This window comes from Natator depressus, chromosome 9 (assembly GCF_965152275.1).
Source record: "Natator depressus isolate rNatDep1 chromosome 9, rNatDep2.hap1, whole genome shotgun sequence".
In the NCBI taxonomy this organism is placed as follows: Eukaryota; Metazoa; Chordata; order Testudines; family Cheloniidae; genus Natator; species Natator depressus.
Window position 1 is genome coordinate 13184503 of NC_134242.1, and position 25097 is coordinate 13209599.

General features: G+C 39.5%; 1 protein-coding gene across 1 annotated transcript in view; it reads right to left on the reverse strand.

Annotated features, from left to right (window-relative positions):
* Positions 1-856: 856 nt before the first annotated feature.
* The window catches only part of NAALADL2 (N-acetylated alpha-linked acidic dipeptidase like 2), an 891836-nt gene continuing 867595 nt past the window's right edge, over positions 857-25097 (reverse strand). The window contains exon 17 of the mRNA XM_074963548.1: positions 857-3719. Coding sequence (XP_074819649.1) covers positions 3521-3719 — 199 coding nt within the window. The 3' untranslated portion in view covers positions 857-3520. The remainder of the gene's footprint in view (positions 3720-25097) is intronic.

Below are 25097 nucleotides of genomic sequence, written 5' to 3' on the forward strand. Positions count from 1 at the left end.
GATTATATTTTAGTTCTTTATGGACTCACAAAAATCTGCACTAATAAAATCATGTTAGCCTTTTATTATCAACTGCTTCACCACACAAATATTGCAAGCCTAAGGATTTCTGGTCCTGGTGAGTATGGCTCTCTAGCAATTAATGTATTTGTTATGCTGGGTTTGGCAATCGATGCTCACGAAAAGATAACAGATTTTTTTAGTATCCTTCAAGGAGTTTGCAAACACTGCATTTTTAAAAAGGGCATTACATTTATTTCAAGACAATACCAGAAGGAATTTAGTTTGAGTAAACTATTACAATTTACACACACCTTTTCTTACCTGATGTGGAACAAGTGGCTGAGAGAAAGAGTCTATATTAGAAATTCACTGGATATTTACGGCTTTATCTTGCTATCAATTCCCTGAATCTACCAGACTACATGTAAAACCAATGGCAGGACATGGCCCGCAGTACCTTTTCAAAAAGGTAAAATGGTTCAAAAATTATCTGTGAGCACCGACTTACACCTCTAAAATCAGACAAGTTAGAGTCTAGTATCCCATCAAGCCTATGCCCCTGCAGGTGCAGGGGATCATCTCTAGGTAGACATATACTCAGAGGTGAAAGTAAGCTGGTATGCCCGGGTACGCCGTACCATCAAGAGCCGGTGCGCCGTACCGGACCGGCTTCCCCAGGCGGCAATTTAAAGGGCATGGGGCTCCCAGCAGCGGCTGGAGCCCCGGTCCCTTTAAATGGCCCCCAAGCCCCGGGGCTCCCAGCTGCCTCTGCATATGGTAGCTCTGGCAGTGATTTAAAGGGTCCGGGGCTCCCAGCCACCACGACCGCAGCGAGAGACTGGGGCTGTTTAAATCTTGATTTAAAGGGCCCGGGGCTCTAAAGGCCCCGCCTCTTCTGGTTGAGGACAGGCCCCTTCCAGTTGAGGCCCCGCCGCCTGCTTCAAACTGCGGAGTGCCGGTAAATCCTTTAAGTTACTTTCACCCCTGCATATACTATAATGGTGTTGTTTGCAGTAGAATACTTCAAAGTCTGTGATTTTAAAACTGGTTATGGTCTAACATTACTGGAGGAAGGGGAAAAGGAAAGTTAATCAGGAATGATGCACTTGTAACAAATGACACAGTATTTTCAAAAAATCTCAGTTGATACAATATTGGAAATGACACAGATTAGTTTAATGGGAGATTGGGGGATTTTACATTTTAGACACTTGCCAAGAGGTGTTGGTCTATATTTTAGGCCCCTTTATTGGAGCCTGATTCTGTACCACTGAAGTCAATAAGTGCTTTACCACTGACTTCAATGGGATCAGGATTAAGCCCCTGGGGATCAATAACCCAAGAGCTAACCTCACAGCTGGGAGATTACACCTCCTCAGGAAATACAATACAAATCTAGTGCATACAATAAATTGTTAAATATTGTTGGGAAATACAGAACACACAGTTCATACGAAGCAATTCCAACTGGTTAGGAACCACGGTGATGGGTGCTATTGGAAACCCGATGATCGAGAAGAAGTGCTATGGCAGAAGAAAATGGTGCCATGCCATCTCTTTAGATTAGGTTTGGAAAGTTAAATTGCTCACCTGCCCTCCAACAGACAGATCCCTCCACCTAGTGTCAGCTGAAAGGTAGAGAGTAAACACTTTCCTGTGTTAATAATGTACGATGAAATGTGACAAAAGCAAAGTTGCATGCACTCTGTATCAAATCATTGCAGCTATAGAAATATATTTATGAAGTACAATATGTGGGGAAATAAAGACTCAGAGTTGTAATAAACTCCCTGTTTTCACTTTGGGAACATGCTCTTGTTAAACAGCACTGACACAAAATTGCACCCTTTGGAGAAATTTTGCAATTTTTCCCAGGTGAAATTTTTCTCCATTCAAACAGAAATGTGGCTGTTTCCATTAGAAATTGAAAAGCCTCCTTTTTATTTTCAAGGGCAAATTTGAGGTAACAATAAACTATTTAGGATCCCAGACAGCAACGACTTTTCCAGTCTGGAAGTCCCAGTGACGTCTGATCATTTTTTCCTGCAGCTCTAATTCCACGCTCTTCATTGTTAAACCTGTTTCTCTACACGCTCTAAATTTTATTGCATATAATAATCTATGGATTTAAAGCCCTAAGGCCCAGTAAACTTTAGCCCTAACAGTCACCTGTTTTGCAAAATTAAATGACTTGTATTCCAGTTGTCCTGTGTGCACTCACATTCACCCCAGGAGCACAGGGAGGTACAAACTGTACCTGCTTCACCCATCAATAATTCCATGCTATGCAGTGTTACTGTTTCTCTCAGACAGGGATTCCATTAGGGGAATACTGCTTTATGTTTCAGACGAGAGATATGCTTAATCTATTTGGGTTGTGCTGGCTATTCTAGGTTCTCTGGAGGGGTGGGAATTGTGGTTGGCTTGCACTACTATGATTGCACTGCTGTGAGTCCACAGCCTGGGTTCTGCCAATGAAACAATCAAGCCCTATATCTTAAGAACTTCCCTAGGATTCTTGGGGTTTGATTCTCATTTACGCTAAGGTCCCTTTATACCACTCTGGGAGTGAAGGGGGGCCGTAAAGTGGATGCCATTATAGAGGTTGACAGTTTTGTTAACCAGGGTAGTACTACACCTAGTTCTATAAGATTAGGCACTTCATTTCATAAACATAAACATTCAAAATATATTTGGTCAACTCCGTCGACTAATTCAAATCTTTCTGAATCATCTGAATTGTTCATATTAAAAAAAACCCAAACACTTTTTATTGAAATTAAAATTCTCCTTTTCCGGTGCAGAAACAGGATAATCAAAGGTTCTTAACTCTCCCAGAACCTAAGCAACATTCACACTATATGCATCATCCCCAGGAGTAAGGATTGTCTCAAAATGTTGGACTCTACCTGCAAGGTATCGAGTGCCTCCTCCTTAGTCCTGCATGCCCTGAACACCAATAGAATGAACCCACATCCTTCAACTTCCTCTCCCCAGACATAAAGGGGAAAGAACAAAGATGAGTTTGTTGAGGAGGTGTAACAAATCTGGGTACTGGAGGACTTAAGGGTGAACCAATGAATTTTAGGGTACTGCAGTCAATATTTTTCTGAGCGTTCACAGCTCTAATATACTTACAGCAGTGGGTGTTCCTCACCTCTGAAAATCAGGCCCTTTGCATTTTGCAGGAGGTGTTCAGCACTTTGCAAGACTGAGCCCTTAGTCATAAAAATATATTTTACATACAAAAATACAGCAGATTTCCTTCTAAAAATCAAATCTTGAGTGTTATTCCCCTCTTAGTATGTTTTTACCCATTCTCAAAGAGACATTTGGGATATACCATGAACAGTGCAAAAGACTGTTTTATAGTTATTAGAACACACACGGTAGTACCTTTAAATACCGATTGGAAAAAAAAAGTTGAAAAAACTTTCAATCTCAATGAAATTCTGGTCCGACTTGAACTTTAGCTTAGTGAATTGTAAACAAACTTCTTCGAATGCTGAGAGTTTTCTCATTTCTTTCCAGCAAAGGCAGTCTCAAACACATCAAGTCCTGCTTTGAAGTAAACCTGAGCTGAATTGATGCTGTTCAGCACCTTTGACAAAGCTGCTTGAAGGGTCTCATTTGACTGATGTAGCTTGCAGTGCTCCAGCGCCTCTATCAGAACTGAAAATTGGCTCATCTTTTCATCCAGCCTGAAAAGAATGTTTCTAAAAGAGAACAATGGAAAATGGTAAACACTTTACTCAAACAGATGAAAACAATTACTTCATCAAAAATCATCAAGGATCCCTCCAAGTACCATCTACGCTTTACAAATGATACATATTATCTACAGCAAACCTAGCCTGCAGCACACTGAGTGCATATTTATTCTGGTTTTTGAAAGTGCACCTGTCCATCGCTTTAGGTGCATGTACACTAAAAACATTTACAGATCCTCTGGAAGAACACTCAAACTCTTCCTTGCCCACTCAGTTATTCAGGATTCAATTGAACTCACACGCTTAGGCCCATAACACCTCTCTTGAAGTATCTCATGTTCTCAGCGGGATTGCGTTTATTCCCCCTTTTAAAAGATTTTAGTTATTACTAGGGAGCCTATATATGAAAGAAATATTTTCTTTCCTTTCTGCTCCTGTTGCTTATTTCCCACTTCAATGTCACAGTAGGGAGAAATCCTGGTCACACTGAAGACAATGGCAAAACTCTCACTAACTATAGCAGGAACATTATTTCACCCATAGTCTTCTGTGACATCATCACCAGTGCAACCATCTTTAATATCGTAGACTTAAGTCGGAGAATACACTAAAGGAACAGCAAAACTCTTAAAAAACAAAAACTTGTGTTTTCAGGCAACATCCTTAGGAATTAAAAAAAAAAAAAACCAAAGAGAAATACAGACAACATAAAACATGAGCAGAATTATTTATACAGAATCCAATCCTGAAGTTGCTATTGCAGGCAAACCTACTACCAGATTCTTTGGGAACTTTGTCTGTGTAAGGTATTGCAGACTGAAATTAAAGCTATTCAGTGGTTTTCATGAGACTTCTGTAGGTCTTTAAAAGCAGGCTATAAATGTTATCTAAATGCAGTAGTAAATGCAGTAATTATGATACCAATTAGATAATCATGTAAATATCACAAAACTCTACCCTAGTGGCTCCTTTGATTGCAAACCAAAGTGTGTAAAGTTTCAGATAAAAAGGCCGTTAAGTGATTCTATGCAGGACTTTATCCAGAAAAACACAGGGAGGAAGAAATCCCATAGCATGAACATGAAAACAAGTAACAAAGAAAGCAGGACAGCCGACACACTACATTAGTAACTTAATTACAAGACAGGCCCAGTGGCAACCCCAAATTAGTAATAAAACTCCCATGGATACTCACCTGGAAGACAGAAGACTACAAAAGAGTATCTTTTGCAGATTACTATCAGAGTCTTCTAATTACCAGTCTACAAGAGGGAGTGGTAATGAAGTGGCAGGATAAATGGCAACTCAGAACAGCCACTTCTGTTCAGTAGTGTTTTGTGTATAGCAGTGTGTAACAAAATGATATAAATAAAGAGTGACATTTTCCAAGTACATGAAACATCTCAGATCTTTTAAAATGTATTTCTTACTAGCCTTACCTATTTCTAATTCATTTGCTCTTACAGGGAATATTATATACCCAAACAATAATTAGCATGGTGCTGTAGGAATTATAATCTTTGTAAAAACAATGAGGAGTCCTTGTGGCACCTTAGAGACTAACAAATTTATCTGGGCTTAAGCTTTCATGGGCTAGAACCCACTACTGTATTTTCCACTCCATGCATCTGATGAAGTTGGTTCTAGCCCATGAAAGCTTAGGCCCAAATACATTTGTTAGTGTCTAAGGTGCCACAAGGACTCCTCATTGTTTTTGCTGATACAGACTAACACGGCTACCCCTCAGAAACCTGATAATCTTGGTATCCTCCAACAGGACAGCACCTAGCATATTTTGAGTGCTACACCCAAAAAATAATCATTATCAACATGTGTGTGGGAGGGGCAGGGGGGAGGGGAAACGGAATAAGTAAAACTGTGCAGTGCCCACTTCAAAGATCTGTTTAATATGCTTCTGTTACATGTGAAAAGGATGTACCATAAATTCAAAGGTGACTGGATTATGCTGCATGTAGTCACAGGACTACTGTGTAGTATAATGAGTGAAATCGGTGCATGCTGATAGCCAGAGAGGTGGTTTTTTTTTTTTAAGGCGAGTTGAGGGAGCACTGACAGCCTTGCACTGGATCCCAGAGCAGTCATGCCCTCAGGGAAGTCACAGGAGAATGAGTTATGTAGCATACCTTACTACTCCTTGAGGGCTTGATCCTACTTGCCCTGAAGTCAAGGCTTCTGCATTGACTTCAAAGGGAGTAGGATCAAGTTCTTTCAGAGGATATGTGCATGCCCCCCTCATGTAATGTTCACAACATACTACAGCATACATACTGGGGAGACTGAATGCCTGGTCATACTCTCAAACCATCAAGCCACACAACCCTGTGGGCAGCGGCCAGCACAGAAGCCAGTCACCTTCCTTCTTGACGGGTATGTTGCAGTCCTGTCTGGCACTGTGTGAGGTGGGAAGAAGCAGCTCACTGTACGCTCTCTCCCCACTAAAGCATCCTTTACATGAAATAGAGGAAAATAACACTGATAATTTAAAATTATTTCAACAATGGCTTTTTTAAAAAAAAGGTTAAATTATGCCAAGCAAGGAAACATAACGATGGCATTAAGGGATAAATTTTAAACTGTTGAAGTCAATGGGAGTTCTCATTGACTTTGGTCGAGCCAGGAGTTCACCCTAAAAGCTTTGGCACTGTAGTCTGGATTTAGGTACCTAGATAAAGCTATAGGACCAGATCTTCAACTTGTGTAAATCTTTATATGTCAACTGAAGTCAACGGAGCTATGAAAATTTACATCAGCCATGGATATGGCCCATAGAGAAGAGATGGCAACCTAAAGATGGCAAGACTTTGAGGTCAATTACAAAGTACATTTTTGAGGCATATAGGGACCTATCTTTACCACACCCACCTCGAATATTAAAATTTACTGTAAACAAGCCACATGAATAAAACAGATTGTTTATCTTTATGAACATCTACTGGGATCTTAACACATTTTCACTCTGCTGCAGTGATTCCAATGGCAGATTGGTTACAGGCTACTATTTAAGTAGGGCAGTTGATTAATCACGGTTATCTTATGCGATTAACTCAAAAAAATTAATTGTGATTAAAAAAATTAATTACGATTAATCACACTGTTAAACAATAGAATACCAATTGAAATTTATTAAATATTTTAGATGTTTTTCTACATTTTCAAATATATTGATTTCTATTACAACACAGATGCAAAGTGTACAGTGATCACTTTATATTATTATTTTTGATTACAAATATGTGCACTATAAAAATTATAAACAAAAGAAATAGTATTTTTCAATTCACCTCATACAAGTACTGTAGTGCAATCTGTTTATCATGAAAGTGTAACTTACAAATGTAGATTCTTTTTTGTTACATAACTGCACTCAAAAACAAAACAATGCAAAACTTTAGAGCCTACAAGTCCACTCAGTCCTACTTCTTGTTCAGCCAATTGCTAAGACAATCAAGTTTGTTTTCACTTACGGGAGATAGTGCTGACTGCTTCTTATTTACAATGTCACCTGAAAGTGAGAACAGGCATTCGCACGGCACTTTTGTAGCTGGCATTGCAAAGTATTTACATGCCAGATATACTAAACATTCATATGCCCCTTCATGCTTCGGACACCAATCCAGAGGACATGCTTCCATGCTGATGATGCTTGTTAAAAAAATAATGCGTTAATTAAATTTGTGATTGAACTCCTTGGTGGAGACTTGTATGTCTCCTGTTCTGTTTTACCCACATTCTGCCATATATTTCATGTTATAGCAGTCTCGGATGATGACCCAGCACATGTTCGTTTTAAGAATACTTTCACAGCAGATTTGACAAAATGCAAAGAAGGTACCAATGTGAGATTTCTAAGAATAGCTATAGCACGCGACCCAAGGTTTAAGAATCTGAAGTGCCTTCCAAAATCTGAGAGGGATGAAGTGTGGAGTATGCTTTTAGATGTCTTAAAGGAGCAACACTCCGAAGCGGAAACTACAGAACCCGAACCACCAAAAAAGGAAATCAACCTTCTGCTGGTGGCATCTGACTCAGAGGATGAAAATGAACATGTGCCAGTCTGCTCTGCTTTGGATCGTTATCGAGCAGAACCCATCACCAGTAAGGAGGCATGTCCTCTGGAACGGTGGTTGAAGCATGAAGGGACATATGAATCTTTAGCGCATCTGGCACGTAAATATCTTGTGATGCCAGCTACAACAATGCCATGCAAACACCTGTTCTCACTTCAGGTGACACTGTAAACAAGACGTGTGCAGCATTATCTCCTGCAAACTGTAGCCAAACTTGTTTGTCTGAGCAATTGGCAGAAGTCGGACTGAGTGGACTTCTAGGTTCTAAAGTTTTACATTGTTTTATTTTTGAATGCAGTTATTTTCTGTACATAATTCTACATTTGTAAGTTCAACTTTCATGATAAAGAGATTGCACTACAGTATTTGTATTAGGTGAATTGAAATATACTCTTTCTTTTGTTTTTTACAGTGCAAATATTTGTAATAAAAAATAAATATAAAGTGAGCACTGTACAACACTCTGTGTTGTAATTGAAATCAATATATTTGAAAATGTAGAAAACACCCAAAAATATTTAAATAAATGGTGTTCTATTATTGTTTAACAGTGCAATTAATCACAATTAATTTTTTTAATTGCTTGAGAGCCCTATATTTAAGACAAATACTCTTAACTGACCGGAGTACAAATCAACACATAATGAGGCATTTTTAGTTGCCTGCTGAATGTAAGAGACAGGAGAGCTTTCATCATCACGTAAAAGAAGATCGTAACTTCTGCAATAATAATATAATTTAGGAACAGTTGATCTATTGCACAGTATGGTGGAAGCTTTTTGTGATTTATGACAATACTTTAAAAGCATAACAAGTAACATTAGAAGTATCTTTAAAAAAAATTCTTCTGTGGATTCTCACCAGGATCTTATATTTTCCAATTACTTATCTCTGCATTGCAAACCATACCACCTGTTTTTTGCTGCATATAACGAATTCTCTCTTTATAAATCCTTTACAAAGAGTCAGCGAATAGTATTTCATTTTTGTATCTCCAAGTTTCATCAAATGAAAAAATGGCTATAATGTTTCTCAGTTTTTGAATTTTCATGTATTTTCCAGTCAGTAAAAAGTGTTTTAATTAAAAATTACAACTGCTTTGAAAAATACCTACTCATTTCACTTGCATGCATTAATATTGATATCCAATTGCTATACATAGAACCATACCCAAGACACCTACGTTTACTCTATGTAATTCAATCACTAAAACATTCTGTAACTGAAATCATTTTTGTAGCCTACACTTTTAAAACAACATTCATTCCACCCTGTTGCCTAATCGTTTAAATATCTTCCTTCATCTTTAATTATTTTGATCTTAACAATATAATTCATATAGTCAGCCTGACCCACACAAAACACAGAGAGACTACTAAAAGGAAAGTGTAATACATTATTGATGACACTAATGAAATTACAACACACATCACTCATCTTAATGGGTCTGTTTCAATGACACATCACAGTGACCTGAAAAGTACAGCATCAAACTAGGACACCTAATTAATAACTCCAGACAGTACTACTGAAAGAGATAAAGCATCTTCATATAACTGACAAATCAGTCTTAATAAACTAAGGCAAAGGGGCATATGAAATGAATTTTAAAAGAAAGGCATCTATAGTCCTTACAATGAGTCATTTCCATGTCTGCAAGCATGCCTGTCACTGATGGAAATAATGACTTTGTATTCTAATGTTGATTTTCATTATCACAACTGGGTATGGAATGCCACTCCTTACATAACTGAAATTAACAGGCATTATACCTCATGCCAGGACATTTCTCAGTGATAAATCACACTTGATAATAAGTCATGTCTTTCAAAACAGACTAAGCTGTATGTACTGTACCATAATATAGGGACCAATATATACCCCCAAACTATTTTAGAAGTTATACTGAAGCAATTGGACTGTTAAAAGTAGATTACTGTATTTACCTTGTCACTGAAAGAGATTATTTTATTTGGGAGACAAGCATGTACATAAGTAACGTAAGATATATGTGAACATATGAGGTGAATTATTGTGCTGTTCACATATATCTTCTATCTTAAGGGTTCAGGTTTGGATTTTGCAGACCAAAAGTAATTACTAAATCACTGGAATGTGACAGAAAGCAAAAGGTCCCCCATGAGTTGAGTTCACATTGTCTCACTGGGATCACACTAAAATCACTTATGGGAAAGTGCAATGAGTATCTCCGCCTGTTCTACTTATAATCAAATGTGCTATGACTAGAGCTGTTTCAATACTCTCACAAATTCATTTTATGTATCTCTGAATGATTTGTACTTATGCTCTGGAAAAAACAACAACAACCTACAAGTGATTTCTGACATTCTTTTTTATTTCCCCTCTCATCATCATGAAAATTTTCAGTTCTGAATACACCTTCCTTAAAGGCAGGGAGCTTTTCCACTTTCATGTTTGTAAAATACCTAATGCATTGCTGTGTTACATAAACAAATAAATTATTATAATAAATATTCACATGCTGAGATTTTCAGATTCACGGGGTCTGGATTTATTACAGGATCTAGAGCACTATATATTCACTACCACTAGATTTGCATGAGATTTAAAAAAATTGTTATGCTAGCTTGTATCTATGAAAACTTTATAGGTTGGTGGAGATGAAGGTTCCCCCTCTACTCACCCACTTACATTTCCTACCTCAGTCCTTTTCCTCTTCTTTCTTCTTTTCTTCCTTTCGCCCTACAAATAGTTTATTCTGAAGTGTTATGATTATGGTATTGTCGAATGGCATGATGATGACAAAAGAGCAGCATATTGCAAAATTCTGCTCCAGGGTGTATAATTTTTGTTGATAGACTGGTAAGAATATCATTAGCTTTCTTATCCAGATGGATTAGTAAGATTTTATTCTTGGGCTGGTAAACTGTCATGAAATATTTGCAAGGCTGATTAAAGGTAAGAGGCCCTTCCCCCCTTTCTTACTTCCTCCCTGTCTCTTCTTGGCCTGTTCTCCAATTTATTTGCATACTGCATTATTAGTGGCTGAAATGTGTCCATTTACAAACTAATCACATACTCTATACTCCATACTCTCTGGAAAGCCACACTGTATTCAAGTACAATTAATGAACACTTCTATGCATAAATAATAATACCATGCTCTAACATAGTGCTTTTTCATGAACAGATCTCGACATGCTTTACAAAGGAGGCAAGTATCATTATCCCCATTATAAAAACTTGTAGGGTCAAATTTGACTCACCAAATTCTACTGAGTGGATTGCAAGAATGTAAATGAGGGCAGAATTTGACTTCCAAGGCCAAATTTTCCATTTATTTACACCAGTGTAATCAGGCCAAACTACACTGATGAAACAGTGGTGTTTCATTGGTATAAACCTAGTCAAAGAGAGAGCAGGATAAGATCCACTGTGGTTAGCTCAAGATAAAAAGTCAAATCTCGACTGCTCAGCAGAGTTGAGGATTTGGACCTTCAGGTTAAAGCTGAGCAAATAACTGATTTTTTCAGTTTGGTGGACAAACCAGAATATCCAGAAAAAAAATCATTCATTTTGAACAGAAACTGAATTTTTCTGGTTCTTCTTACTGAAACAAACACTCCCCCACCCAATTTTGTTCAGGTCAATTTGAACTGATATTTCATTGAAAAACCTTTTGAAATGAAATGTCCAAATGATTCATTTAGGCAATGTCAAAATGAACCATTTCAGCATTTTTGAAAAAAAAAACAAACCTGTTTCATTTTTTTTTTTGGATGAATTATTTGCCTAATTCAATTTCAATTCGTGAATAGTTTCATTCATTCTAAAACTTCATTTTGGGGTGAATTTTATTATTTCACCAAAAAAGTTTGGCCAGCTTTACTTACATTTATCAAAGAAAAGGAAGCTGGACATATGATTCTTTCTTTAATTGTTAATGACAAAAGACTAGCATTTACATGTTTTAAAGTATATAACAAATCATTCTAGCCTTGTGCATAGACAAAGATAGCACAATTACCATCATAAAACAAACAGAATGTAAGTCGTGATTTTCTGTTAATAAGACACTGATCTGTAATTCCTTAGAAAAGATTTCAAACAGAAGACTGTATCCATAACAACATGCAGCCACACAGTTTAACTTTCAGCACATAAAACAGTAATTGCTTTTTTCTTTGACATTTTTATATTTCCATGGTTTATAACAACAAAAATGGCCTCCAGCATTTCCTGACAGTTAATCACTGATTCAGTTATGGGCCCAGTAAGATGTACCTCTTCAAGCCAGCCTTGCATCAACTGGCAGGAAACGTTCTCCCTGATGGACATTCAATGAATTGTATTCGCATCTGTATCCCCAATTCTGCACCTTGTACTGCGCAGAAGGACTTCACTGGAGTTCTATGCAGGGGTAGGGGTCCACCGACATGGAACAAAATGCTGCATTGGGATCTAAAATTGTACTGTTTTTCCCATTAATATTGAAATGCCAACAACTTTCCTGAGTGCTGCAGCATTTTTAAGCTTTCATAAGGGGAGTAACATTAAATTCCAATTTTTAAAATTTAATTACAGGTAAATAATCCTCACAGCAATCCCTGAACATCAAGTGAGACACAGATTGGTGCATACCTGGTATAGAAAAAAAACCCTACATTTTTATACAGTACTCCAATTTGTTCTTTAGAATTCAGTTCTGCTCTTATCAAAGTAACTCCTGTATCGCCTGATTTTGATCTCACTCCCATGGTTTTTCCACTGAACTCAGTGGGGTTGTTCCTGATTTACTGTGGGGGTAAAGGAAATCAGAATGACGCCCACTGACTTCAGTAGTGCAGATTCAGGTACAGTACAGCAGAATCAGAATCTAAAGGGAAGTACCAGGAAGGCAAATGGTCTTCAGGACTCACAAATGGATGCTTATCACTGTTAAAGAACAGTCCTATGTAATGTATTAGGCATGATTCCCTGTAGGGTTTTATAGATATTAATTAAATAGGTTTCTCTAGAAATGAGTGTAAAACCCCATAAAAAGTATCAGATCTTTTCTAAAGAATTTTAAAACCATCTTCTAGAACAGAATAGAGAATGATATACCTCCTACAGAAATGTATAGGTTGCTTTAAAGATTCTATAGGATTTTTCCATAAGTGCGTGGACAGTGGATTTGTACCTTTGAGAGTGATTGAGGCATATTGTTTAAAAATTAAAACTAACAACTGTATCTTAAAATATGCTATTTGCTGGGAACATGTGAGTCAATGGTGTCAAATATGGTTTCTGTTATTTGTTGAATGATATTTAAAATATAAATACAGTTACCTCTACCAGTAGCAATAAATCTGAGTACATTCCTCGTTGGTAGATTTATCTTGTGCTATTACATTGCACATGAGAGCAGCATATGTTCATGTTGAACAATATGAAGGAACTTTTTTGTTACAAGGATGTCTCAGCCTGGGATACTGATTCAAAATTGTTGTGCTACCCGTTGAAGAAACTGACTGGGGGTGAACTCTGAATGTTTTCCGAATGGTGCTCACCTTATGTTAAGCAGCTGCTGCAGGAATTTAGAAAACAGGTAAGACAAATGGTGATTCCCAGTGGGAAAAAAAATTCGAATTCAAAAAGTAGGAGGCAGCATCCAGTAGTTAAGAGTAGCACACCCCGGGAGTCAGGTGTCCTGGGTTCGATTTCCAGCTCTTCCACTGAACACGTCTACCTTTTCTGCCTTATTAGTGATAATTCTACCATTTTCAACTAGTAATGGACCAATACTATTAAGATTATTTTTGTTTCCAATATACTTGTTTCTTAATGTCTTTAACTTTGGTGGCCATAGATTTTTCCTTGTGTCCCTTTGCTTCCTTTATCAATCTTCTAAAATTTCTAGCTTCTGATTTATATTCACTACTGGTTTCAGAGTAGCAGCCGTGTTAGTCTGTATTCGCAAAAAGAAAAGGAGTACTTGTGGCACCTTAGAGACTAACCAATTTATTTGAGCATGAGCTTTCGTGAGCTACAGCTCACTTCATCGGATGCATTCAGTGTAGCTCACGAAAGCTTATGCTCAAATAAATTGGTTAGTCTCTGAGGTGCCACAAGTACTCATATTCACTACTATCAACTTCCCCTTTCTTCCATTTATTTTATACTAATTTTTATAGCTGCCCTCATCTCCCCTTTAAACCAGGTCAGTTGTTAACCAATAGGAGCTTCTTCCTCAACTGTGGGATTATGGCTTTTTGGACAACCAGTGAAGTGTTCTTAAATAACTCCCAATTAGCATTCACATGTTTCTAATGAAATTCTTCCTCCAAGCTAATCTGGCTCATAATTGTTTTTAGTTTTGTGTAACTGGCATTTTTAAAGCAGCAATTATATATAACACTGGTCTGGATTTTAATCTGTTTTCACATTGAAATGTGATCAAGTCATGCTCACAGTTACTTAAGTTACCATTCATTTTTAGTTTTAGATCAGTTCCTCGTTGCTCTTTATCTGTCAAGACATAGTCTAATATAGGAGTCCCCCATGCTGGGATGCAACACTTTTTGAGTTAGGAAATTGTCATCTATAATACACTTCTACCCCGATATAACGCAGTCCTCGGGAACCAAAAATTTTTACCATCTTATAGGTGAGACCGTGCTATATTGGGGTAGGGAGAGGAACCGCTCCCTGCCCTAGCTCACCTCTGCTCCTCCTCCACCTCCTCCCCTGAGCGTGCCACCGCTGCTCCGCTTCTCCCTGCCTCCCTCCCTTCCAGGCTTGCCGCGCCAATCAGCTGTTTGGCACGGAAGCCTGAAAGGAAGGGAGGCGGGGGGAGAAGCAGAGTGGCAGTGCCACACTCAGGGGAGGAGGCGGAGTGGAAGTGAGCTGGGGCGGGGAGCAGTTCCTCTGCGCCCCCCCCCACCCCGGTTACTTGCTGCGGCCCTCCCCGCACCCCCTCCCGCCCCAGCTCACCTCCGCTCCGCCTCCTCCCCTGAGCATGCCGCCACCACTCCACTTCCCCACCTTCCCTCTCATCCTCCAAGGCTTGCCGTGAATCAGCTGTTTGGCACGGCAAGCCTGAGAGGGAGGGAGGGGGGGAGAAGCGGAGCGGCAGCACGCTTGTGGGAGAAGGCGGAGTGGAGGTGAGCTGGGGTGGGGGTGGGCCGCAGCAAGTAAGGGGGGGGAGCGCAGAAGAACCACTTGCGGTAACACGAATTCGGATATAACGAGGTAAAGCAGCCCGTCTCCCCGGAGTGCTGCTTTACAGCGTTATGTCTGAATTCACGTTATATTGGACCGCATTATATCGGGGTAGAGGTGTACTTAGTAATTCCAAGCATGTTTTAGTATTGGCAGCATGAGAACTCAAGCATTTGTCACTCAGATTGAATTTTCCCATGATCACACAGCTGTTTTCTTTCACATTACAGATAGGTGCACAAAGAATCAGTCATCTTGTTCCCTAGTGTGATTTGGCGGTCTGTAGCAGACAGCAACTAATAGCCCATCTTGTGCGTTATCTGTTAGGACACTGATCCATAAGCATTCACAATCATTTTCTTATGAGTTAGCAGTGACTCAGAAACATGTAATGCCATTTTTAGCATAGAGTGCTAATTCTCTTCCCATTTTGTGCACTTGATCCTTCTTAAATAGGTTATAATCATTGGTTTTAACTTTCTGATAATGAGAATCATCCCACCAGGTTTAAGTAATGCCAACTAGATGAAATTTATGCTCATAAATGAGCAATTCCAATTTCTTGTTTATTACCCAGGCTCCTAGCATCGGTGTTCAGGCAATTAAAGAATTTCTTCTTTGTGTCCATTGGTTCCTTGATTAATTTTGTGTTCTCAACAGCTCAATTTTATGCTAATGATGTACTCATATCTTCCCTCTTTTTACCTCCTGCCTACTCTAGCCAGCCTTTCCCCGAGACAATTAGTCCCCCTTCTATGAAGATGGAAGCCATCCAACCGACACCGCCCTCTCTCCCCATAGAAGGTGGACCAGTGTTTCACAAAAGCGAAACCTTCCACCCTAAATCACTTACCTAGTCAGTGCTGCACGTCCAGAATCTTCTGCTTTCTGTCTTCCTTTACTTGTGGGACAGGAAAGATCTCAGAGGAGATTGCTTGGACATACTTCTTCCTCAGCACGCTTCAGAGTTCCCTGAAGTAATCTACTATCTGGGAGATATCTGGTAATGCAGTGTCATTAGTGCTAATATGAATCATTACCAACAGAGCCTTTCTTGTTGATTTAAAAAGCCTATTCAATCAGAGTTATGTCTCATGTCTTGGCTCCAGGAAGGCAGCACATTGTCCCGTTGTCCATCTATCTCTTGCAGAATGTTGTTTTCATTCTACTGAATCCCAAAAAGGATCATCTGTCTTCCTTGGACATTTGGAGAATCGTTTGTGGACAAGCATGATTTTCTTACAGGTTGGGCCAAGCTGCCATTCACAGATGTGTCCCCTACATATCTCCATTCCCTTAGACCAGCTGATACTTGGTAGGTATCTTCCAGAGTTTCCACACAGAGGACCTGGTATTGATGGGAAACTTCTAGCTGTGTGGAGTTCCCCCTGGTCCTCTTCTCTCTGGTAGCCAAAGCCTGCCCCTCCTCATCTATCTCCAGCCAGGCAGACTGCCACCGTAACCTCTTGCCTTTGACGGTTACGAACTGCTAGGTCTCCTCCCTGAATTCCTCTTTCTCCAAATTCTTGAGCTCCTTTCTTCTTTGAACCAGAAATAATGGTGATTCCTTAGCCTGGATGCCCAGGAATTCCTCAGCCCCTCTCCTCCTCAGGAGCAGCTCTACTTTTTCTTCCAATCCAAGAATCTTCTCCTCCAGCACTACCACCAAACTTGCACTTCAAGCACAGGAAGTCCCTTCTAGCTTCAGACAGGAAAGAAAACATGGCACATGCGCTGCAGTTCACCCCCACTGTACCACTCCAATTTAAAAGCTTAAAAAAGTTAGTTTCTTCCCATTTTCCTACAATATTCAGCCATGTACAAATGATAATCTACATCAATACATTGCAAATTACAATGAGATCCCATTGTCAACCACTTGACATTGAAATCTGAATCTGTCAAAGGGAGATACAATAATAGTATGCACTCTGCTGTTACCATAATTGTAGCTATATTTGTCTAAAGTTCAAACACGTTCTTACAGCTAAATTAATTCTCTATTTAGCTTACCACACTTACTAAAACAAATCAAATCCAGAAGTGCAGAGCAGATAAGAATATACAAGCAAACCTTTGCTGAATATGCCAGACTAATACAACAGATAAGATGTGTGAGGTAATATCTTTTATTGGACCAGTTTCTGTTTGTGGAAGAGAAGCTTTCAAGCATCACAGAGCTCTTCTTCAGTTCTGGAAAAGGTAACCAGAGTGTCACAACTAAATACAAGGTTGGACAGACTGTTAAACCTAAGGGGTTAACACGTTGCAAGAATCCACACAAAATGAAGTGGGCAATTGTGGAAGATGACCCCCCACTGGCAGTGCCACCTAGTGGTCAGGCAGGGCTGTGGTTGGTAGTCCTTCTTTCTTCTACAATACCAGCCTGTGGGTTCGGTCACTTCTTTAGGGCTCGCATTCTAGTCCACCCCTTTCAGGGTAAACATAAAGGAAAGCCCAATAATGGAGAAGTCTTTTGGTGCCCAGGAGGGCTTCAGGACTTTCTCCGTCTGGACCCCTGTGTATTCAGGGTCTTCCCCAGCTGGATTCTCTGCCAAGGGGACTCCAATTATTGTCCCACCTTCAGGTGTTGGAAGGGGAGCCTGGGTCCACCCACGCCACTGGGCTTCGATCCAGGGCCCAGTGGTGGGCAGCTACATTCTGCACCTTGGGGTGCTAAACAACTGCCTCTCTGAAACACTTCCTACAGCTGAGTGCCCCCTTCCCGCAGGATAAATTAAAGAACTGAACTGAAAATGAAGTTTCTGACCTTCCCAAACAATCACCAGTCTCTCCAGCCTTGGTCAAGTAGGTGTGGTCAGGTCTCAGGCAACAAGGACTTCTGGGCTGTTAGTAACCCAATGTTCAGGCCTGTTCCCTTCCACTGCTTTCTCACTTTTGAGCTGCTCTGCTTTCCCTTTTAAGCTACACCCCCAGAATGTGCAGGCTTTGCATGTGCAACTGGGTGAGGTGGCCTGGGCCCAGAGCTGCTCATTATCACTTGTTCTCCAGTGTGGGATTTCAACATCCCATCACAAGCAATTAACATCTCTGCAGTCATAGGACAAAGGAGGGTTAGTATGTTACAATTCATTGGCATAAGCCATAAACCAGTTTCTCTTTTGAGGCCATGATTTTCAGTATCTAGCAGAGTTATGAATTTAAGTTCCTGTGCTTGTCTTTTGAAGCTGTTGTGCAGGTTTCCTTTGAGGATAAGGACAGAGGTCAGATATGAAGGAATCGTTTTGTGAAAAGGGTTTGCCTCCAGGTAATATGGTGTTTTTGTCTTCTTTCATTTTTCTGTGTGAGTTCATTCAAGAGTGTGATGATTTTCTGATTTCACCCACATAGTTGTTGGAGCATTTGAGGTGAACCTCATCCAGTGCACAAAGCGATCCTAGATATTACAAAAGATGTTACCTCACCCATTTTGTGTCTTTCATGTTCTGGTACCAGCACAGCTACAATACCACTGCAAAGAGTCATGCTAGGAAGAGACAAGATGGTAAGTGTTTTTATGGGAAACACAGAATGTCAGGCCAGTCTAAGTCTAAGCTTGAGAAGAAGCTGTGCCTCAAGCTCCCCTACACGCATGGGTGTTGCACAAGCTGCACCATCCTTTAGTAACTTGCTTCTTCCTGTGCAGAGTTAGGGGCCAGGTCATGGCGCCAAATCTGAACTGGCCACTGCTAGGGCAATGTGTGCCCCAGTGGCCCGTGGACGGAACACTCCCTTTGCTCCTGCTGCAATTGTCTCTGGCCCTCGTGCTGATGCTCGATGGTGGCAGAAGGCACTTTTCCTTTGGGGACAGCTGAGCCTTTTCATAAAAATTATAGGCCAGGTCCTCATCTTGTATAAATCAGTGTAATTCCACTGATATCAATGGAGACATGCAGATTAATACAAGGTAAGGGTTGGGTTCATATTTTAATATACCTTTCAAAATTATTTTCGAAGCCAAGAATTCTTTAGAGTTACTCTGCTACAGTAAGCCTTTGAATATGACAAAAGAAACTAAAGCCAGTACACATAAAGAGGCAATCCAAAACTGCATTCAGCCACACTGTGATCAAATGTCAATCTAAGCAAACTAGAAAAAAAGTTTGTATTGATCTTAATAGGATTACACGTTAGTGAAGCACTCAAGGCTCAACTACACCATTGAAATCAATGGGAGTTTTGTCTCAGATGACAATGGGTTCAAGCTACACTATACGACTCAAGCAGTAGCAGATATAAACCAGGGATGGAGAGCTTGCTTAAAGAACAGGTTTCATGCAGTCTTTTTTTCCTTTAAAAATTCTTCTTCCACTGAGCTATACTTTAGCTGTGGACACATTATCAAGCACAAAGTTTTCATTCTACAGGCCTATGCTGCATTCCTGCCACCTCACTAAAGTCAACAGAGTTTCATTTTTGTAACAGATAAAAAATGGGTCTGCTTTAAGCTACCTCAAAGCACCACCTTCGAACCCCCATATTCACCACTGTCATCTAATTATGATATGTTTTGTACAAAGTATGCCTTGTGAGGTGGTGTTGTAAAAGTCTTGATCTGTTGAACATTAATATCCTGTTTGATTGTATGTGCTATCGTTGTATGTAAAGTTTTTCAAGTCTTGCTGTGTTACTGAAATATGTTGCGAGGTTGGGAACACCCACAATCACCTTTCAGGTACAACAATGGAGTAGCCAGACAGTGATTAATGGCTCAACAACACCCATCAAGAACACAATCCACTATCTTGGAGACTTCTCGGGTGAGGCACATATGCCATAGGGGCAGGCTAACAGACATCACAGCAAAGATCTTTCCAGCAAGCTGGAAGAAAATATAGAAGAAGGGAAGTCATGTCATCACTAGGCCTGTGTCCCCCCCAAATCAACAGCTGGAAGAAACGTCTGGAGGACAAAGACTTTGGACTGGGGAAGGGCGGTCCCAGGCTGGAAAAGAGTCCCAGCCTGTGTACTGAGGATGAATGACCTGTTTGTACCACCTCTCAGGGTGAGACACTGCTTGATTCAAATCCTGCTTAGTTTGTAGAACTCAGATTGTGACTTTATTTTTATTTCTTAACTTTGATTGCTATGCCTGCTACTTATAGCCACTTAAAATCTCTCTTTATGTAGTTAATAAACCTATTTTGTATTTTACCTAAAACAGTGTAATTTTCGTTGACGTGCTTAGAAAATCTCAGCGCAGTTCACAAAGGCTAGTATGTGTCCACTCCACACTGAGGGAGGGGAGGACTGGGTAATGAACTTATGCTGGCCAGGCTTCTGACCAGTGCAGGATGGTATAGTTCTGGGGTGCAAGGCTGGGGAGCTGGGGGGAACTGGCTGGAGCCTCCCAATTGATGGTTGATGAGTGTCTGGGAGATCATTCACATAACTCAGTTGGGTGTGTTCCTGCCTGTAGATATCCGTATAAGTGCAGTACCTGCACCAGAGGTTTGTGGCTTGACACAGCATTGCAGTGTGAGGGAGAGGCCCAGGTTAGTGGGCCAGAGGGCTCAGTGATACCACAGTCCAGGTTGCACTCTAGAGACCCCATCACAATCTCTACTTGAAAATCACTGTAAAACTTCATGTCTATTTATTCTTTATTTTCAAAAAGCTTGCTGTAGGTGCAAAAGTCACATGTGGAGATTTTCACAACTCAGAATAAGCTGCACTTTTGACTGCCTGCTTTTTCTGTCCATCTGGCATTATAGGGTTTTGTTGCTTAGGGAGACAGTGGTTCACTTCCCAGCTCTACCACATCTCTTCTTTGTGACCTTAGGCAACTCACTTAGGGTCAGATTTTCAAAAGCACATATGTAGCTAAATCCCATTTCCACATAGAAGCTGAACGCTCATTGAAAGTCAACAGGCTCCTAAGTCAGCTAGGCCTGTTTGCCACAATTACCCTTCATCTCACTGCCCCCCTGTTCTCAATCTTCTGCTTCTATGTCATACCTCTTTCTTCATTCTTTGTCTGTCTCATCTGTTCAGGCTGTAAGCTCTTCAGAGTGGGAAAACTCTGTTAGTATGGGTCTGACATAGCACAATTAGGTCCCTATCTTGGAAGGAGCCATAGGCACTACTATAATGCATATAATAAAACAAATCATAACACAGTTAAAGGCATAACTGAAAGTCAAAACAAATACATATTATATATGTCTATTGTCTTCCTTACCAATTACTTGCTATTTGTAAGCATTCTTTATAGTCATCATCTATCATCCTGTACGCTGAAAACAAACCATCACAAATTTGCAACTTTGTGGAGAGGTTAAAAAAATTCAAGCAGGAAAAATATCTAAATGTTTTCATTTTACTTTTTTGAGCATTTTACCAGGTAAATTAATTTATGTAAAACAAAGTTATCACCAATACAATTTTCATATTTTTCCCTGCATGAAAATATCTAACAGCATGGAAATGTCACCCATCTTTTCTTGCTAACACTTTCCAAAAGACTATACATTTCAGGATAAAATGAATACTTTGGGGAAACTCAACAGAACCTACTGGATAATCCAAAATTTTCAGAGTATCTAATTCTTGCAGAAGTACTGAAAAGATTTTAATGTTCCCTGTTTAACTAATTTTTTAAGTCAATCATAATTAAATCACTGTTGAATTATCTAATATTCAGCATTGATTAAGTGGCAATTTCTCTTTAAAATGTGAAGAAAATTGTGAGACAAGCCAAAGTCATGGTTAAAGTAAGACATGAATATTCCACTTCATGCTGTGTTTAGTCACATATTTGTGGTTTGCAGATAGAATCCATTTGTGTTGCCACAACAACATGACACACTGAAGGATCATAGAGTTATATTACGGCATTTATCCAAAATTTATGCTCAGTACCTTGCTCTCTGAGAGGTGCAAAAGGATCAGACATTTAGAGCATGGGTTATGCTGAAAGTATTGCCTCCTATAAGTATTAAGAAACAGCATAACTGGACATGATTAGCAATAATGAGAAAAGACTATAATCACAATAGGAGTTTGTAAGAGCATTATCAGATTAGTGATTAGTACTGGTGTACATTATGATAAATTTATTGCTCCAAAACCAGCTGAATGTTAGGCCCAGCCATGCATAATGCACAGTACCAGTTTGCATCACCCCAACGGGAGCTTGAGGGAAGACTGAAGCACAATACTCCCAATGCACGGGAGACATATGCGCACACACTGCACACTATGCTTGAGGAGGGGGCAGACTGCTCCCATGGTACACGCTGCCCATTCTGCAAGATGGTATGGCGGGGGCAAGGCCTTGCTTTGTCCAACCCCAATTCCTCTCCTTTGGGGCAATTTACACCTCCAAGGGCAGTGCTTGTGCTTCCTCAAATGCATGGCTGTGACTATCCCAAGGGCTTGCATGGGCCATGCACGCAGTGTGTCTAGGAAAGCTTCTTGTGACATTCGGGGGTACAGCTTATTCTTTCTGCTGCACTGGTTCTGCTCAGCAGGCTGGCCCAGAGGAGGGCAGGGCTATGGTCTTATCTCCTCCCTGACCCTCCTAATCCCTTTTCTGGTATTTTGCACCACTCAGGAGAATAGGAACTGACTATAATTATAGCTGTCTCTTCTGCTGGCCACTCAAGGGGGAGGAAGTCTCCTTTCTCCCTCTCTCCACCTGTGTAAGGGCTGGTACAATCTAGAAAGAAGACGTTTTGACAAAGCACAAAGACATTATCATTCCAAGAGAATTACTCTAGATTCCACTGGTGAAACCAACACATGAATCTGGCTCAAATTATGGAATTAACTAAAATGAATGTAGCAAATGTTATTTCAATTTTTAAAAAGTTACAATTAGTTATATAAGTGCTATTAGAATGTTCAGGATTTAATTGGAAATGGTATAATTATTACTTTGTATGGTTTGCACTATATATATTTGGTGTGGGTGTTCTCAGTATAGTTCAGATCTCATAATTGTTTCATAAATGGTAATGTCTCTTATTTCTTTAGAAGGTAAATCAGCAAATAAGAATTGCTATAATGCTTTTATCATTTATTTTTAAATGGAAAGTACTTGCACAAAAGATTCTCTGTATACTTAGTTTTATGGTCCAATCCACTTTTAACTATGCTGTGAAAGTGTTGAATACCTCATTTATAGTTTATTTATTGTCACTAGTCTTTACTATCCAAACAATTTACAAGACATGGACTAAGACACATATTCTAATCCGAAGAGCTCACAAACCCAGGTTCTAATCCTTTTGTGGTATCTGATAGCATAGACTTGGAGCAAATTGCCTGCCAAGAAAGCCCATATCCCATTTTTATCAAATAAACCTCAATTTTATCAAATAAAGTGTAATCTCTTGGACACTATACTGGTAGATGGTGGTTAGTTTTCAAGTCTCTTGAAAATACTAGTTGTCTTCGCATATTTTCAGCACATTGAATATCTTTGCTTTATCTCCTGTGAATTATTTCTGCTTTAGTAGTTCAAGAACTGGAAATCTTAGACTATGTCTACAATGGCAATTGAATGACAAAACTTTTGTCTTTCAAAGGTGTTCAACCCCTCCCCGAAAGACAAAAGTTTTGCTGTAACTAGTGCAGTGTGAAAAGCCGCTCGTTGGGGGTAGAAGTTTTTTGTCGGCAGGAGAGCCGACAAACAGCAGCTACACTGCATACTTTTAGCAGCACAGCTGAAAGGACACAGTCCTGTTGCTAAAAGCTATGCCTTAGTGGCATTGTGTGTTACTTTTTCAATCCCTAATATTTGATTGCATTATCTTTGATTTAAACCAACACAAACTACAATTGGATTGCCTGGTAGTGGGAGAGGTTTACAGTAAACAAGATCTGGAAGAGGTTCTTGCAGAGAAAAGCAAGGTAGGAAAAGCAGATGAAGAGGCAGGGAGGCTGAAGAAAAGATTATAGTACACAGGGCAAGAAATGACTAAGATGTAGAGAAGGATTTTAGCAGTGAGGATTGACTAGAAAGGACTTTTTGGAGGTACAAAAGACAACATAACAAGACTTTCAGTTGGAATATGTGGGTAACAGGACTCAAAGATGTATCGGGAGTGAGAGTCTGAGAACATAATGGAGTTGTCAACAGTGATAGAAAACTGACATAAAGGAGAAGGGTAAAGGAAGATAGATAAGTAGTTCTATTTTGGAAAAAATGAGTTTTGAGATGGCAGAAGAACATGTAGCAAGAGCTATTTATGAAAAAAAAAAGGAATTGCAAGTTTGGACAGACTTGAAGACACTGGAGTTGGAAAAATCTGATTCACAAATCATCAGCATGGAGGGAGAAGAGGAGAGAATTTCCTTATCCTTAGAGGATGGCAAGAAAATGATAAGACCTTATTTAATTCTGAAAAACTTACAATTTCCTCCCCATCCTCCAGCATAACACAGAGTGTTACATTTATAAATATAATAGCAGATTTTATGATAAAGTGGATACTTATCACCCACCACAGTTAATTTGGCATGGTCTTTGTGGCATTTTCCATTCTAAGGATCAGAAAGACCACTGAACATGTTTGGTTCAGGTCTGGTCAAAAATCTTCGTAGATCCAAACTGACAGAAATGTTATAACAAAGTTTGTTTACATGATGTGAAACCACAAAATGATGAGCTCAAAATGCAATGTAAAACTTGCAAAGTGTTTGTGACAAAAGAATTACTGTAATTCAACAGTTCTCTTTCCTGAGGTGGGTTTTTTTTGTTTTGTTTTTGTTTTTTTAGTGACATTGCATTACATGTGTATCCATGTCACAATATAGGATTAGGAGGTCTTCTGGGAATATTTGTATCAGTAAAGCTTGTCCTCCATAAAAACCAATGAGAAGTTTGTTTGCACACAGAGATTTTAAAAGGGACTTTAATTTTCTTAATAAACATATCTTTTGAAGACTGAATCCTGGGCCGTGTGAATTTTGACACCTGAGAACCTGCTGTAGATTATCAGCTAAACAGGAATATATCAAGTAGACTCTGTACATATATCAGGAGTGAATGCAACAGGGAAAGACAAAACTCAATCTGAAAGACAAACATTTGTTCTAATGAACAACAAACACTTGAGTGGCATGAGATTAGCAGCAAAGCAAAGTATATTATCATGTGGTGCTA